The 12,699-nt window shown below is 41.7% G+C and overlaps 1 protein-coding gene across 1 annotated transcript in view; it reads right to left on the bottom strand.

Annotated features, from left to right (window-relative positions):
- Positions 1-1,222: 1,222 nt before the first annotated feature.
- LOC114669018 (gastrula zinc finger protein XlCGF52.1-like) overlaps positions 1,223-12,699 on the bottom strand; it is a 39,659-nt gene continuing 28,182 nt past the window's right edge. Inside the window, exon 3 of the mRNA XM_028825113.2 lies at positions 1,223-2,285. Coding sequence (XP_028680946.1) covers positions 1,429-2,285 — 857 coding nt within the window. The 3' untranslated portion in view covers positions 1,223-1,428. The remainder of the gene's footprint in view (positions 2,286-12,699) is intronic.

Raw genomic sequence — 12,699 nt, 5'->3', positions numbered from 1 at the left:
CCACAATTAATGGCACCCCTAACAATTCCTATAAAATAAATATAACTGAAGCATTTTTGTAATTCGTTTTTAAAGTTGATCAGAGTAAATTGGAACATTAAATTAGTAATTAATGACTTGCTGTGTCCCTGGGGTATAAATATGACGTGACACAGAGTCCTATTGTTCTTAGCCACTCTTCAACATGGGAAAGACAAGAGAACATGCCGTTCATTTCAGGCAGATGTGTGTCGACCCTTGTAAGTCAGATAATGGCTACTCGCCTAAACCTGCCTGTATCTACAGTCAGAGGAATAATAAAGAAGTATAAAACAATAGGAACAGTGACAAACAAGGCTGGACGAGGACCACCACACACAGTGAGGAGGATGGTAAGAAGTAATACATTCTCCAAAGCTTACTGTTAGAGAACTGCACCAAAGAGTGGTATCTTGGGGGTCACAAAGTCTCCATGCCAACAAGCTGTTTAGGAGACATGCAAGAGAAAAGCCTTTTCTCACCTACAATCACAAACGTAAATGTCTGGAGTTTGTTAAGTGGTACCGGGGCTTCAACTGGGACCATCTGCTTTGGTCAGATGAGACTAAAATGGAGCTTTTTGGCAATAAACATTCTAAGTGGGTCTGGCGTGAATTCAAGAATGAGTATGCGGAAAAGCACCTCATGCCCACCGTAAAGTACGGTGGGAGGATCTGTGATGCTGTGGGGCTGTTACTCTTCCAAAGGCCCTAGGAACCTTGTTAGGGTGCATAGCATCATGAACTCCTTGAAATACCAGGATATTGTAAATCAAAATCTGGTGGCCTCTGCCAGAAAGCTGAAGATGGGTTGTCACTGGGTCTTCCAGCAGGATTATGATCCTAAACATATGGCAAAATTGACACAGAAATGGCTCAGTAGACACTCACTCAAGCACCTCCCATGGCCATCTCAATCCCCTGACCTCAACCCCGTTGAAAACCTGTGGGGTGAGCTGAAGAGGAGAGGACCCAGGACTCTGGAAGATCTAGAAAGATTGTGCAAAGAGGAATGGTCAAAAATCCCCGTCTCTGTAGTCTACAACCTTGTGAAATGTTAGAGGAGAAGATTAAGTGCAGTCTTGTTGGGAAAAGGGGGTTGTACCAAATATTAACAGCAGGGGTGCCAATAATCGTGGCACACATGATTTCATGTAATGATCCCCCCCGCCAATGAATAAATGTACTTCAATTAAAGGTTGGATTTTTCTCTTTTTTGTGTTGTGAGCCTAAATGTTTGGGGGGAAAAAATAATTTATTAGAAGCTGAAGAACACATCTTAACCAGGGGTGCCAATAATTGTGGAGGACGCTGTACAATAAACACATAGAAAAAACTTGAAATTCAAACAAATTAAGACATGAAAAGGGAACTTAAACAGTAAACACATTAAAAAGCAGAACCAAATAAGTCAGCATGACTTCTCTTTTGTGTGAATCTTTTCGTGGCTCCGCAGATTAAACTTCAGTGAAAACTGCTTCCCACATTCTGAACAGCAATATGGCTTTTCTCCCGTATGAATTCTTTTGTGCCTCCTAAGATTGTTCTTTTGTGAAAACTGTTTGCCACACTCAGAACAGCAATACGGCTTCTCTCCTGTGTGAATTCTTTCATGGCTCTTCAGAGTGTTTCTTTGAGAAAACCGCTGGCCACATTCAGAACAGCAATAGGGCTTCTCTCCGGTGTGAATTCTTTTGTGGTTTTGAAGATTGCTCTTTTGTGAAAACTCTTTGCCACAATCAGAACAGCAATGAGACTTCTCTGCAGTGTGAATTCGTCTGTGGCTCTGAAGAGTGTTTCTTTTAGAAAACTGTTTGCCACACTCAGAACAGCAATACATCTCCCTTTGGGTGTGACTTTTCGCGTGGTGCCTGAGAGAACCCCTGTCCCGATATCGTTTGCCACATTCCGAACAGGAATATGGCCTCTCTCCGGTGTGAATTCTTGTATGGATCTGAAGGCTGCTCTTCCAGGAAAAGTGTTTCCCACACTCAGAACAGCAATACGGCTTCTCTCCAGTGTGAGTTCTTGCATGTTTTTGAAGATCAGCGCTATCTAAGAATCTTTTGCCACATTCAGAACAGCAATGCAGCTTCTCTCCGGTGTGTAGTCTAGTGTGTTTGTTGAGACTTTTCCCGCTGCAGAATTGTTTGCCACATTCAGAACAGCGGTACGGAGTCTTTCCAGTGTGAATTCTCATGTGACGTCGAAGCTTCCTTAAATGCGAAAATCGTCTGCCACATTCAGAACAGCAGAAAGGTTTATCTCCTGTATAAAGTTGAAAAGGGAGAAAAAAAAATGTTGTGAATCCAATGCCCTACGATTGATATTAAGCAACAACACAAAATGATTTTTGAAATTATGAACACATTTTTTGTAGCACAAGTAAATACACGTGAGAAAACACTCAAATGATAATTCAGCCTTCTGTATTACAACTACGCATGGGCACTTTTTTTTTTTTTAAATTTAAGCTATATTTGTTCCAGATAAACTTTACAGAAGAAGTTAAAAAATACTGCAATCACATAGTATTAAAAAAATAAGATTAACAACATACATTCAATCTGAACATATAATCACTGAAACAGTAACATATTAAATGAACACAATTACCATAGTTAAGTTGAAATTGTAAAAAGCATAGATCACATGTGATGGACCCAGTGGGCCTCATTTTGATAGCTATATTACAGAACTGTGTAATCATTTAACCATCATAGTCTCAAAATATTATTGAAAATTACACATTGCCCATAGTTTATTCAATTGAGGAAAAATGGCGTAATGAAGAGCATTTCATTTGTAAAACACAGTGCCATGTCCAAATGTGAAATGCTTTTTCAATAATCAGAATGTACCCTGACATTCCTCCATTTATGGCCCATTCACACCTAAGCGTTTTCCTAGCATTTCAGCGCTGCACCAGAACAACTCCTAACTGCTTGAAAAGTGATTTGCCATTATTTTCAACGACACTATTCACACCTTTAGCAGCAAGGGGTTTAGAAAAACTCCTGCACACAGCAGTTTTCAACCATTTTTAGCCAAACATTTGTTCCAGTGTTGGGTACAAAAAACCCATTTTGAAGCATTTGTACAGGAAGTTGCAGCCTCTACTGGATTAGCCAGAAGAGACACAGATCACTGAAAAAAATACCAGTGTTATCATGCAAGTGAGCGCAAGGTACAGCAATTGAGAATGACGTCAACTGTCTTGAAATCAGGCAACAGGAACTCAACGAAAGTCCAAAGTATACATTTAATTTTAATCATGTTTAAGTTCGGCACATAAAGCAGCAGCTCCAACTGTATGGGCTTTGCATGTTTTCTCCTTGGGGTGTGGAGCGATGGCATTGAAGCTAAGGATCTGTGATGTTACCTGGAAGGTTGCCAGTTCGAATCCCCGTATTGCCAGGAGGGATCCTACTCTGTTGGTCACTTGACCTGAAAATGGCTCCAGGGGCGCTGGCTGTACAATGGCTCACCCTGTGCCCCGACCCCCTCAAAAGTCACATGAAAAGAAAATAATTTTCCCTCGGCGATTAATACAGTGTACCAAATACCAAAATATTGGTGTATTGATCGCTGCTTTAGGAGTGTTTAACAGAGTAGTATTACCCGTTTTAACAATAAATACTGGAAATGTGTCAACAATATTTTTCAGTTAAGAAAATATGTTTAGTGCTTTACGTAGTGAATAACATCTGCCCCCTTTTTCCGTCCCCAATCTGAAACCCTGGCTAAACAGTAACCGCTGCGCCCACAAATCACAGTTTCAAAAAAAATATTTAGCAAATAAGTGAATTGAAAATAACAGATACTTATAATAGGATTCTGTTGCTGGATTGAAAGCAGCACACTCTTTACTGCTTGGCTGTGTGACTAATCCCTGACAAGAACTGGTGCACCGTCAAGCAAATTTGCTTTTTATGTTACACCCAGTGCTACGGAGTGGCACAATAGTGCAGTAGTTGTGCTGCTGCCTCACAGTAAGTAGGCCCGGAGGCAAGGAGGCTCCCTACGTGGAGTTAGCATATTCACCCAGTGTGTGTGTGGGTTTCCTCCCACAGTCCAAAACTTGCTAGTTAGATGATTTGGCGATTCCAGATTGGCCTGTGTGTGGGTGTGTTCACTCCATGTTGGACCGGCACCCTGCCCAGGGTTTGTTCCAGGCCTTTCACCCTTAGCTAACTGGGATAGGCTCCAGCAGGTTCCCGTGATCTTGTTCAACAATAAATGGATTAGAGAATGACTGACTGATCCAGTGCTCCTGCAAAATTCAGTTGCAAATTAAACTTACCTCTCAGTATACACAGGATTAAGTAAATATGGTTAATTAAATAGGGCGGCACGGTGGTGCAGTGGGTAGTGCTGCTGCCTCGCAGTTAGGAGACCCGGGTTCGCCCTGTGTGGAGTTTGCATGTCCTTCCCGTGTCTACGTGGGTTTCCACCCACAGTCCAAAGACATGCAGGTTAGGTGCATTGGCAATCCTAAATTGTCCCTAGTGTGTGTGCCCTGCGGTGGGCTGGCGCCCTGCCTGGGGTTTGTTTCCTGCCTTGCGCCCTGTGTTGGCTCCGGCAGACCCCCGTGACCCTTTAGTTAGGATATAGCAGTTCAGTGAATGATATAAAGTGTGATGCAGGCAAAACTGAAAAGGTTTTGTGTTGAAAAGGGAAACCACGGACAGTAATGTTAATGTATTAATGGTAACATTTTCCTGTATTGTAATTTTCTTTTTAAATTCTGTTATGTTTTGATAATAAGTTGTGAAGTGCAGGCAGCTTGTGATGTGCTGTTGGGAAGCAGAAAGTGTGTAAGTAATGGGACTGGGTGAAGGGTGAAGGGCTTCTGTTCTGTAAGGGGAGGACATGTCTGTCAGGAGAAGTTAGGAGAAAAAGGAAAAGGTGCGGCGAAAAAGCCCTTTAAGTTGTAGCAGCGCTACTTAAAATTCCTACAAGTCCCAGCAGCCCCAGCATTATGCAGTAATGCTACTGGATAACTTCAGGGGGCAGGGGCTGCTGGAAAGATAGGTGAGACCTTTAAAAAAAAATAACTTTAAAAGATGCTGTGGGGATTGCAATCATCTGTTTGTGAATATGCCTCATGCCCACTACAGTTTTCTGCCTGGATGTATGTGCTGCCCTTGGACTGATTGGATATGTCTTCATCTGAGGGAGCACTTGCAATCAACTCAAACCCCACAGCGCATCAGGATCCTGGTAGGACAAAACTTTACATTGATTTCAGAAGGCTGTTCACAGAGGTTTTCATTCACACATCCATCATCAACTGCATCTGCTAAACTGGATTGTTTTGGACAATGGTGTTAATGTTTTTACAGCTTAGTGTTGATGGTTAAGAGTTACAATTTATTATTGGTGTCGATAATGAACTGAATGTAGACAAAACTGCTGAGACCACTGCAGGTAAACTGAGGTTGAGATGAATGAGCAATGGCAATGCTGACTAGAAATAGTAGGAAGAAGACAACTGGTGTGGCAAAAACTCACACACTCCTTGTCTTGAGATGTGGTAGCAGTTGTAAATTAGTCAAATTCCATATGTTGTAAGTCGATATGTATCTGTATTTTTGAAGAGTTAAGTGGATTGGACTGGCAAGCTTTGTTGGGTTGAATGGACTCATTCTTCTAATGTTCTACTTAAATTAAGAAGCTACATTCACATCCAAAACAAAAAATACAAACTTCAAGTAAACAGCCATTAATGTAGTTTTCCTCCTTGGGCAATATACAGTCGACCCTGACATGCGAACAACTTAGTTTACGACCAAAATTTTTGTTTTGAATTACGACCAATGTCTTGTGTTACGACCCGATTGTGGTCACGTGTAAACAACGTGTAAACAAACAGCCAAGAGCGTTTGTAAGCGTCAGTCAGAGCCCAGATACATGTGTTTGTGGACGTAATTTTGGTCAGTGCAGCGATTTATATAATTTTGATAATTGCTAAGGAAGGAAGAGAAGGTAACAAAGGTAAAGAAAGAAATCACAATCAAAATGAAACGAAGAAGGAAATTGTGTGGAAATATGAGTGGCGATCATGTGACCAATCTCGCTAATATGTACTGCATGTCGAAATCCACCATCTCGACAATTTTACAAAGAAAAGATTTGTATAAGGAGGCTCCTTCCAAACAATAACCACCTTCCATTTCATTCTCCTCCTCCTCCCTTCCTGCAGCCCAAAGATGTCAACTTAAATGGTGAATACAGTATGAAATTGTTCTGGTAGGCTAGGCAATTTTTATAACTTTTTGGTCAGTACATTAGAAAAATTATTGGTGTTTTTGGTAAATTATGCACCTTATACAACCCTTTTTTTTTGTTTTTTTTTCTTTTTTTAAAGTTAAGTGTTGCGGTGGGTGGTTCGGAACACATTAAGGGGATTTCCATTATTTCTTATGGGAAAACCAGTCTTGACTTACAACCAACTTGAGTTACAACCGGCCTTCGCGAACGAATTGAGTTCGTAAGTCAAGGGTCCACTGTACAAACATGAAACACGACCATGGGGGATGCAAAAATCAATGTGATTCTTTGTTGCGGTCCCAACCCTAGGACCCTATGATTTCCGCGATGCGGAAAACACAGATGGAGTCACATAATTAACACTTAAAAACTAATTTTAGATTTAAAATCGTAAATGTGTGGAATTTAGAGACTGAAGGGGTGACTGTTACGAAACTTCCCAATAAATTAAACGAATGAATAATCTGTAGTTCTATCATGCAGATACTATTTTCAAGTTTGTTGTTTTTGAAGCGAATGCAATTCTTCGCAGAAATTTGGCCATGCCTCTAATCTGTTTGTGCGTGTGTTTCCTGAATGTTTTCTCGTTAAAAAGGCATGTGAATTAGCTAACTGCACAAGACAGAAATCTCGAAGCGAGCAGTATCAGGTACCCTAACTACGTCGAAAAAAAAATAATAAAACACAAGCTTAAGTGCAAAATTGAGGGCACAACAATATTCCGTCGACTTTAAAGAATCTGGACAACTTTTCTGCAAGTTTTGCCAGCATGCTATGCACTGGACATGAAAAGATACTCGCAATGACCATGTCAAATCTAAAACCCATCTCAAGAACAAGGAGAAATTAAAATCAAAAAGTGTTCCCCTTCAGGTAACAGCAGTGGGAACGACAAAATCGTCAGATGCAAGACGGCAGTTTGTGTCCATGCGAGTCAGACATACCACGTGAAAAAATGCGTCCTTTCTTTATTAAGCATTGTAAATAAGGAGGCGCGCTGCCAGAAAATGACAGCAGTATTTGTCAAAGTCAATTGCCCTGTGTCTTTGAATAACAAGTGGACACCGTTCTTCGAAAGATCTGTGGCAAGAGAATACATGTTGTAGTCGATGAAACCATGGATAGCCGAGACCACGGCATTCTCCACATAGTGACAGGTGAGCAAACATTTGGCGATATGGTAATTCTGTTTTTTACAATGTCTGTTTTTTACCTGCATTATTATCAATCTTTAATATTGTTTTTTTTATCAGTATGCTGCTGCTGGAGTATGTGAATTTCCCCTTGGGATTAATAAAGTATCTATCTATCTATCTTCTTTTATGTAGGCAGTTCAAATTGTACGTGATTTATTTACTGTGAACCATTTAACCGATTCAATTTCACAGGTATTTAACCGGTATTAACAGTCTTTCCCATAGAAAAATGTTACTAGTGAATGGCACTGGTTATTAACAGTTTCCCTTTTACAAATTAACAACGATGTTTTCGGGATTTAATAAATGTTACGCCTCACGGTGACAAGGCACGCAAGCTGCACATTTGACTCTATAAACTCGGCACCTACAAACCTGGGCAGAAGAGCAGCAGGCATCTCATCAGATGCAACAAGCCCTTAACAGCGGGTCACTCTTTCTTTTTTCTAAAAGTGAAGTTCACATTCATCTCAGAAGGATGCATCAAAGTAGTAACAGCTCTTACAATTCAGGAGGACACTCACTGTCCTACTGCAGTCTCAGCATACAGCATCATGGAGGGTCTGGGCTCCTACCTGATGAATGGAACTGCAAAATAAGGTTCAGTTGTGCTAGTGTGCCAATTCATTAAAAGGAATGTAGAGTGTGGTTTCATTATTGTTTGTTTTGTTGTAGCTGTTACTACTTTCTTACAGTAGAAAAAAAAATGTAAAAACCCAAAAATATGAACGGTGAAAACTGAAAATTATTAAGAAAATAAAACGGAATTTGTGAAAAAATAAAACACTCCATAGGGCCCGACAAGCCCACATAAATGGAGAGGGTTATGTTAGGAAAGGCATCCATTGTAAAATTTTGCCAGATCAAAATGCGGACAACAATACACATTTCCATACCAGTTCGGTTGAGGCCCGGGTTAACACTGGTTGCAACCAGTACTGTTAGCTAACACTAGGGAAAACTGGCCTAACATTGGCTGAAGGAGAACAAGAAGAAGTGGAAGATTTTTCCGAATGCAGGAAAAGAGGAGGAAGGTTAGAAGAGTGGAAGTGAGGCTAGGAACTTTGAATACTGGCAGTATGACTGGTAAAGGGAGAGAGTTAGCAGATATGATGGAGATAAGGAAGGGGTGATTTGTGCGTGCAAGAGACCAGATACAGGGCAGGTAAGGCCAGGTGTGTCGGAGGCGAGTTCAAATTGTTATACCATGGTGTGAATGGGAGGAGAAATGGGGTAGGGGTTACCCTGAAGGAACAGTATGTCAAAAGTGTTTTTTTAGGTGAAAGGTGAAGGTGTCAGACAGAGTGAGGATTATGAAGCTTGAAAGTGATGGCGTGATGATGAATGTTGTTAGTGCATATGCCCCACAAGTTGGGTGCGCAATGGATGAGAAAGAAAATTTCTGGAGTGAGTTGGATGAAGTGGTGGAGAGTGTCCCAAGGGAGAGAGGCAGGTGATTGGAGCAGATTTTCAATGAGCATGTTTGTGGAGGGAACAGTGCGGATGAGGAGGTGATAGGTAGGGATTGTGTTAAGGAGAGGAATGATAACAGTCAGATGGTAGTGGATGTTGAGAAAACGATGGACATGGCTGTGGTGAATACATGTGTTAGGTAGAGAATGGAACACAGGGTGACATACAAGAGTGGAGCAAGATGCAGATAGATGGATTATATCCTATGCAGTAGGGTCAGTCTGAAGGAGATTGGAGACTAAAAAGTGGAGGCAGGGTAAAGTGTACTTAAACAGCAAAGGATGGTGGTCTGTAAGATGATAGAGATCAAGAAGAGGAGGAGAGTGAGGACAGAGCCAAGGATCAAGTGGTGTAAGTTGAAAAAGGAAGGCTAAGGTGGAGTTCAGGGAGGAGGTAAGACAGACACTGGGTGGCAGAGAAGGGAGTTACCAGATAGCTGGGCAACTACAGCAGAAGTAGTAAGGGTGAGAACAAGAAGGGTGCTTGGCGTGACATCTGGGCAGAGGAAGGAGGAAAAGGAAACCTTGTGGTGGAATGGGGAAGTACAGGAGAGTATACAGAGGAAGAGGATGGCAAAGAAGAAGTGGGATAGTCAGAGAGATGCAGAAAGTAGACAAGAGTACAAGGAGATAAGGCACAAGGTGAAGAGAGAGGTGGCAAAGGCTAAAGAAAAGGAATGTGATGAGTTGTATGAGAGGTTGGACACTAAGGAGGGAGAAAAGGACCTGTACCGATTGGCTAGACAGAGGGAATGAGCTGGGAAAAATGTGCAGCAGGTTAGGGTGATAAAGGATAAAGATGGAAATTTACTCATACGCAAGGAGTGTGTTCAGTAGATGGAAAGAGTACTTTGAGTGGCTGATGAATGGAGAGAATGAGAGACAGAAGGTTGGATGATGTGGTGATAGTGAATCAGGAAGTGCAACGGATTAGCAAAGAGGAAATAAGAACAGGCATGAACAGAATGAAGAATGGAAAGGCCGTTGGTCCAGATGACATGCCTGTGGAAGCACGGAGGTGTTTAGGAGAGATGGCAGTGGAGTTTTTAACCAGATTGTTTAATGGAATCTTGGAAAGTGAGAGGATGCCTGAGGAGTGGAGAAGAAGTGTACTGGTGCTGATTTTTAAAAATAAGAGGGATGTGCAGAGCTGTTTTAACTACAGAGGGATAAAACTGAACAGCCACAGCATGAAGTTATGAGAAAGAGTATTAGAAGCTCGGTAAAGAAGTGAGGTGATGATTAGCGAGCAGCAGTATGGTCTCATGCCAGGAAAGAGCATCACAGATGCAATGTTTGCTCTGAGGATGTTGATGGAGAAGTTCAGAGAAAGCCAGAAGGAGTTGCACTGTGTTTTTGTCGACTTAGAGAAAGCAAATGACAGGGTGCCTCAAGAGGAGCTGTGATATTGAATGAGGAAGTCGGGAGTGGCAAAGAAGTATGCAAGAGTGGTACAGGATATGTACAAGGGAAGTGTGACAGTGGGGAGGTCTGCAGTAGGGGTGATGGATGCATTCAATGTGGTGGTGGGATTATATCAGGGATTTGGTACGTGACAGATTGACAGAGAAGATTAGACAGGAGTCCCAATGGACTATGATGATTGAGGATGCCATTATGATCTGTAGCAAAAGTAGGGAGCAGGTTGAGGAGACCCTGGATAGGTGGAGATCTGCTCTAGAGAGGAGAGGAATGAAGGTCAGTAAGAACAAGACAGAATACATGTGTGTGAATGAGGGAGGTCAGAGAAATGGTGAGGATGCAGGGAGTAGAGTTGGCGAAGGTGGATGAGTTTAAATACTTGGGATCAACAGTACAGAGTAACAGGGAGTTTTGAAAAGAGGTGAAGAAGAGAGTGCAGGCAGGGTGGAGTGGGTGGAGAAAAGTGTCAGAAGTGTTTTGTGACAGAAGGGTATCAGCAAGAGTGAAAGGTCTACAAGACGGTAGTGAGACCAGCTATGTTATACGGCTTGGAGACGGTGGTACTGACAAAAAGACAGAAGATAAACTGGAGGTGGCAGAATTAAAGATGTTAAGATTGCATGCACTGGGTGTGATGAGGATGGACAGGATTAGAGGGTCAGCTCAGGTTGGACGGTTTGAACTAAAATTCAGAGTGGCGAGATTGTGTTGGTTTGGACATGTGCAGAGGAGAGATGCTGGGTATATTGGGAGAAGGATATTAAGGATAGAGCTGCCAGGCAAGAGGAAAAGAGGAAGACCTAAGAGAAGGTTTATGGATGTGGTGAGAGAGGACATGCAGGTGATGGGTGTGACAGAGCAAGGTGCAGATGACAGGAAGATATGGAAACTGATGATCCTTTGTGATGACCCCTAATTGAAGCAGCCGAAAGAAGAAAAACCAATATACAAACATTGAACAACTCATTCAAAAGAAAACCTCGGATCCTTGCTCCATTTTTTTTCTCCTAACACTCACCAGTACCACCAGAAATCATGGGCAGAGTCAACAGAATCACATTTAGAAACAGGACAGCAGTTATGTGGATTTTATTCAACATTTAGAAGTTGTACAAGTTCTACCTAGATTTTGCCCATTCTTACCAATACCAGAATATTACCGCATCTCGACCCTCATGTTTTATCTAGGGGGAGGCAGGTCCACATTGTTTTTGCCAGATTGGGTTACGTGGACCACCTAGCTACTAGGTGCTAGCCAGATTTTGGTTTCACTCTTCCTAGTGACTCTCTTTAAATGATTGAATCACAACTGAAACGAGGGTCATTTATTGATCATTCTTTGTGTGACACCTCCTCTTAGTCTAATCCAGGATGGAGTATAATTCTCCAGACAACATCACTCAAAGACTCGACTGGGGCACACAAGCCCCCCTCAACTGACCCAGCTCTAGGAGGGGGAAGTGGAAAGTCAACACATTAAGCATTTATCTCATCGCTTCCTAATGAAATTAATAGCGGCAATAAGGATTACTTTGACAATAAACGTACAAGAACGGGAGGAGGAAAAAAAAAATTGCAACGTTCTTTTATTCTCCAAACGGAAACTTGCAATTTTACACAAAGATATTTTAATATAAAAGAAATTAGAAAAAAATATAATAAAAAGGCAAAAAATATAAAAAATAAATTTACTATACACAGTCAAATCAGTATCTAACCTACACCATTCTAATGGCAAACAAGAAAAACCTTACCCAGTTACCTTTCTTTGTTCAGATTTATTACTTACAAAACCTGAAATACGGAGTCGGGTGACCAACCTGAACGTTTATTATTAACCTCTCACACCCTTTTTTTTGTCCTTCATGCTTGTTGTGCCAGTCTCTAAAACAGTTTCGACTTAAAACAAAGCAGAGCGCAACATCACACTTGGTGCAATATACCGGTGTCTTTCCATGACAGATGACACACTTTCTTCTGCTTTGTTTGGCTTCTTGTCCAAAGTATGCTGGCATGAAACTTCCTTGTCTGGGTTGGTCAGGCACCGGTGGCTTGGCTGCATCAGAAAGTTCCACCATCAGCTGTTGGCGGAAAGCCTTTTGTGTCAGTGGCGGTTTGTTCTGGGATTTCAGCAGCTCTTTGTGCAAAATAAAAGCATTGACAACCGCAATGTCTACAAAATGCTGAAAAAGTTATGTACCATTTTTTTGTTTTGTGGAGGACGTTGTAGTATCCCAAGAGTGCATCTGAGAGGTCAACTCCACCCATATGTTTATTGTAGTCCAGCACAGTATCTGGAACGGGTATGTCCCTTTTGGA

Source organism: Erpetoichthys calabaricus, chromosome 1 (assembly GCF_900747795.2).
Source record: "Erpetoichthys calabaricus chromosome 1, fErpCal1.3, whole genome shotgun sequence".
Lineage (NCBI taxonomy): Eukaryota > Metazoa > Chordata > Cladistia > Polypteriformes > Polypteridae > Erpetoichthys > Erpetoichthys calabaricus.
The sequence above is the reverse complement of the archived record's forward strand: the minus strand, read 5'-3'. Positions and strand labels throughout refer to the sequence as shown.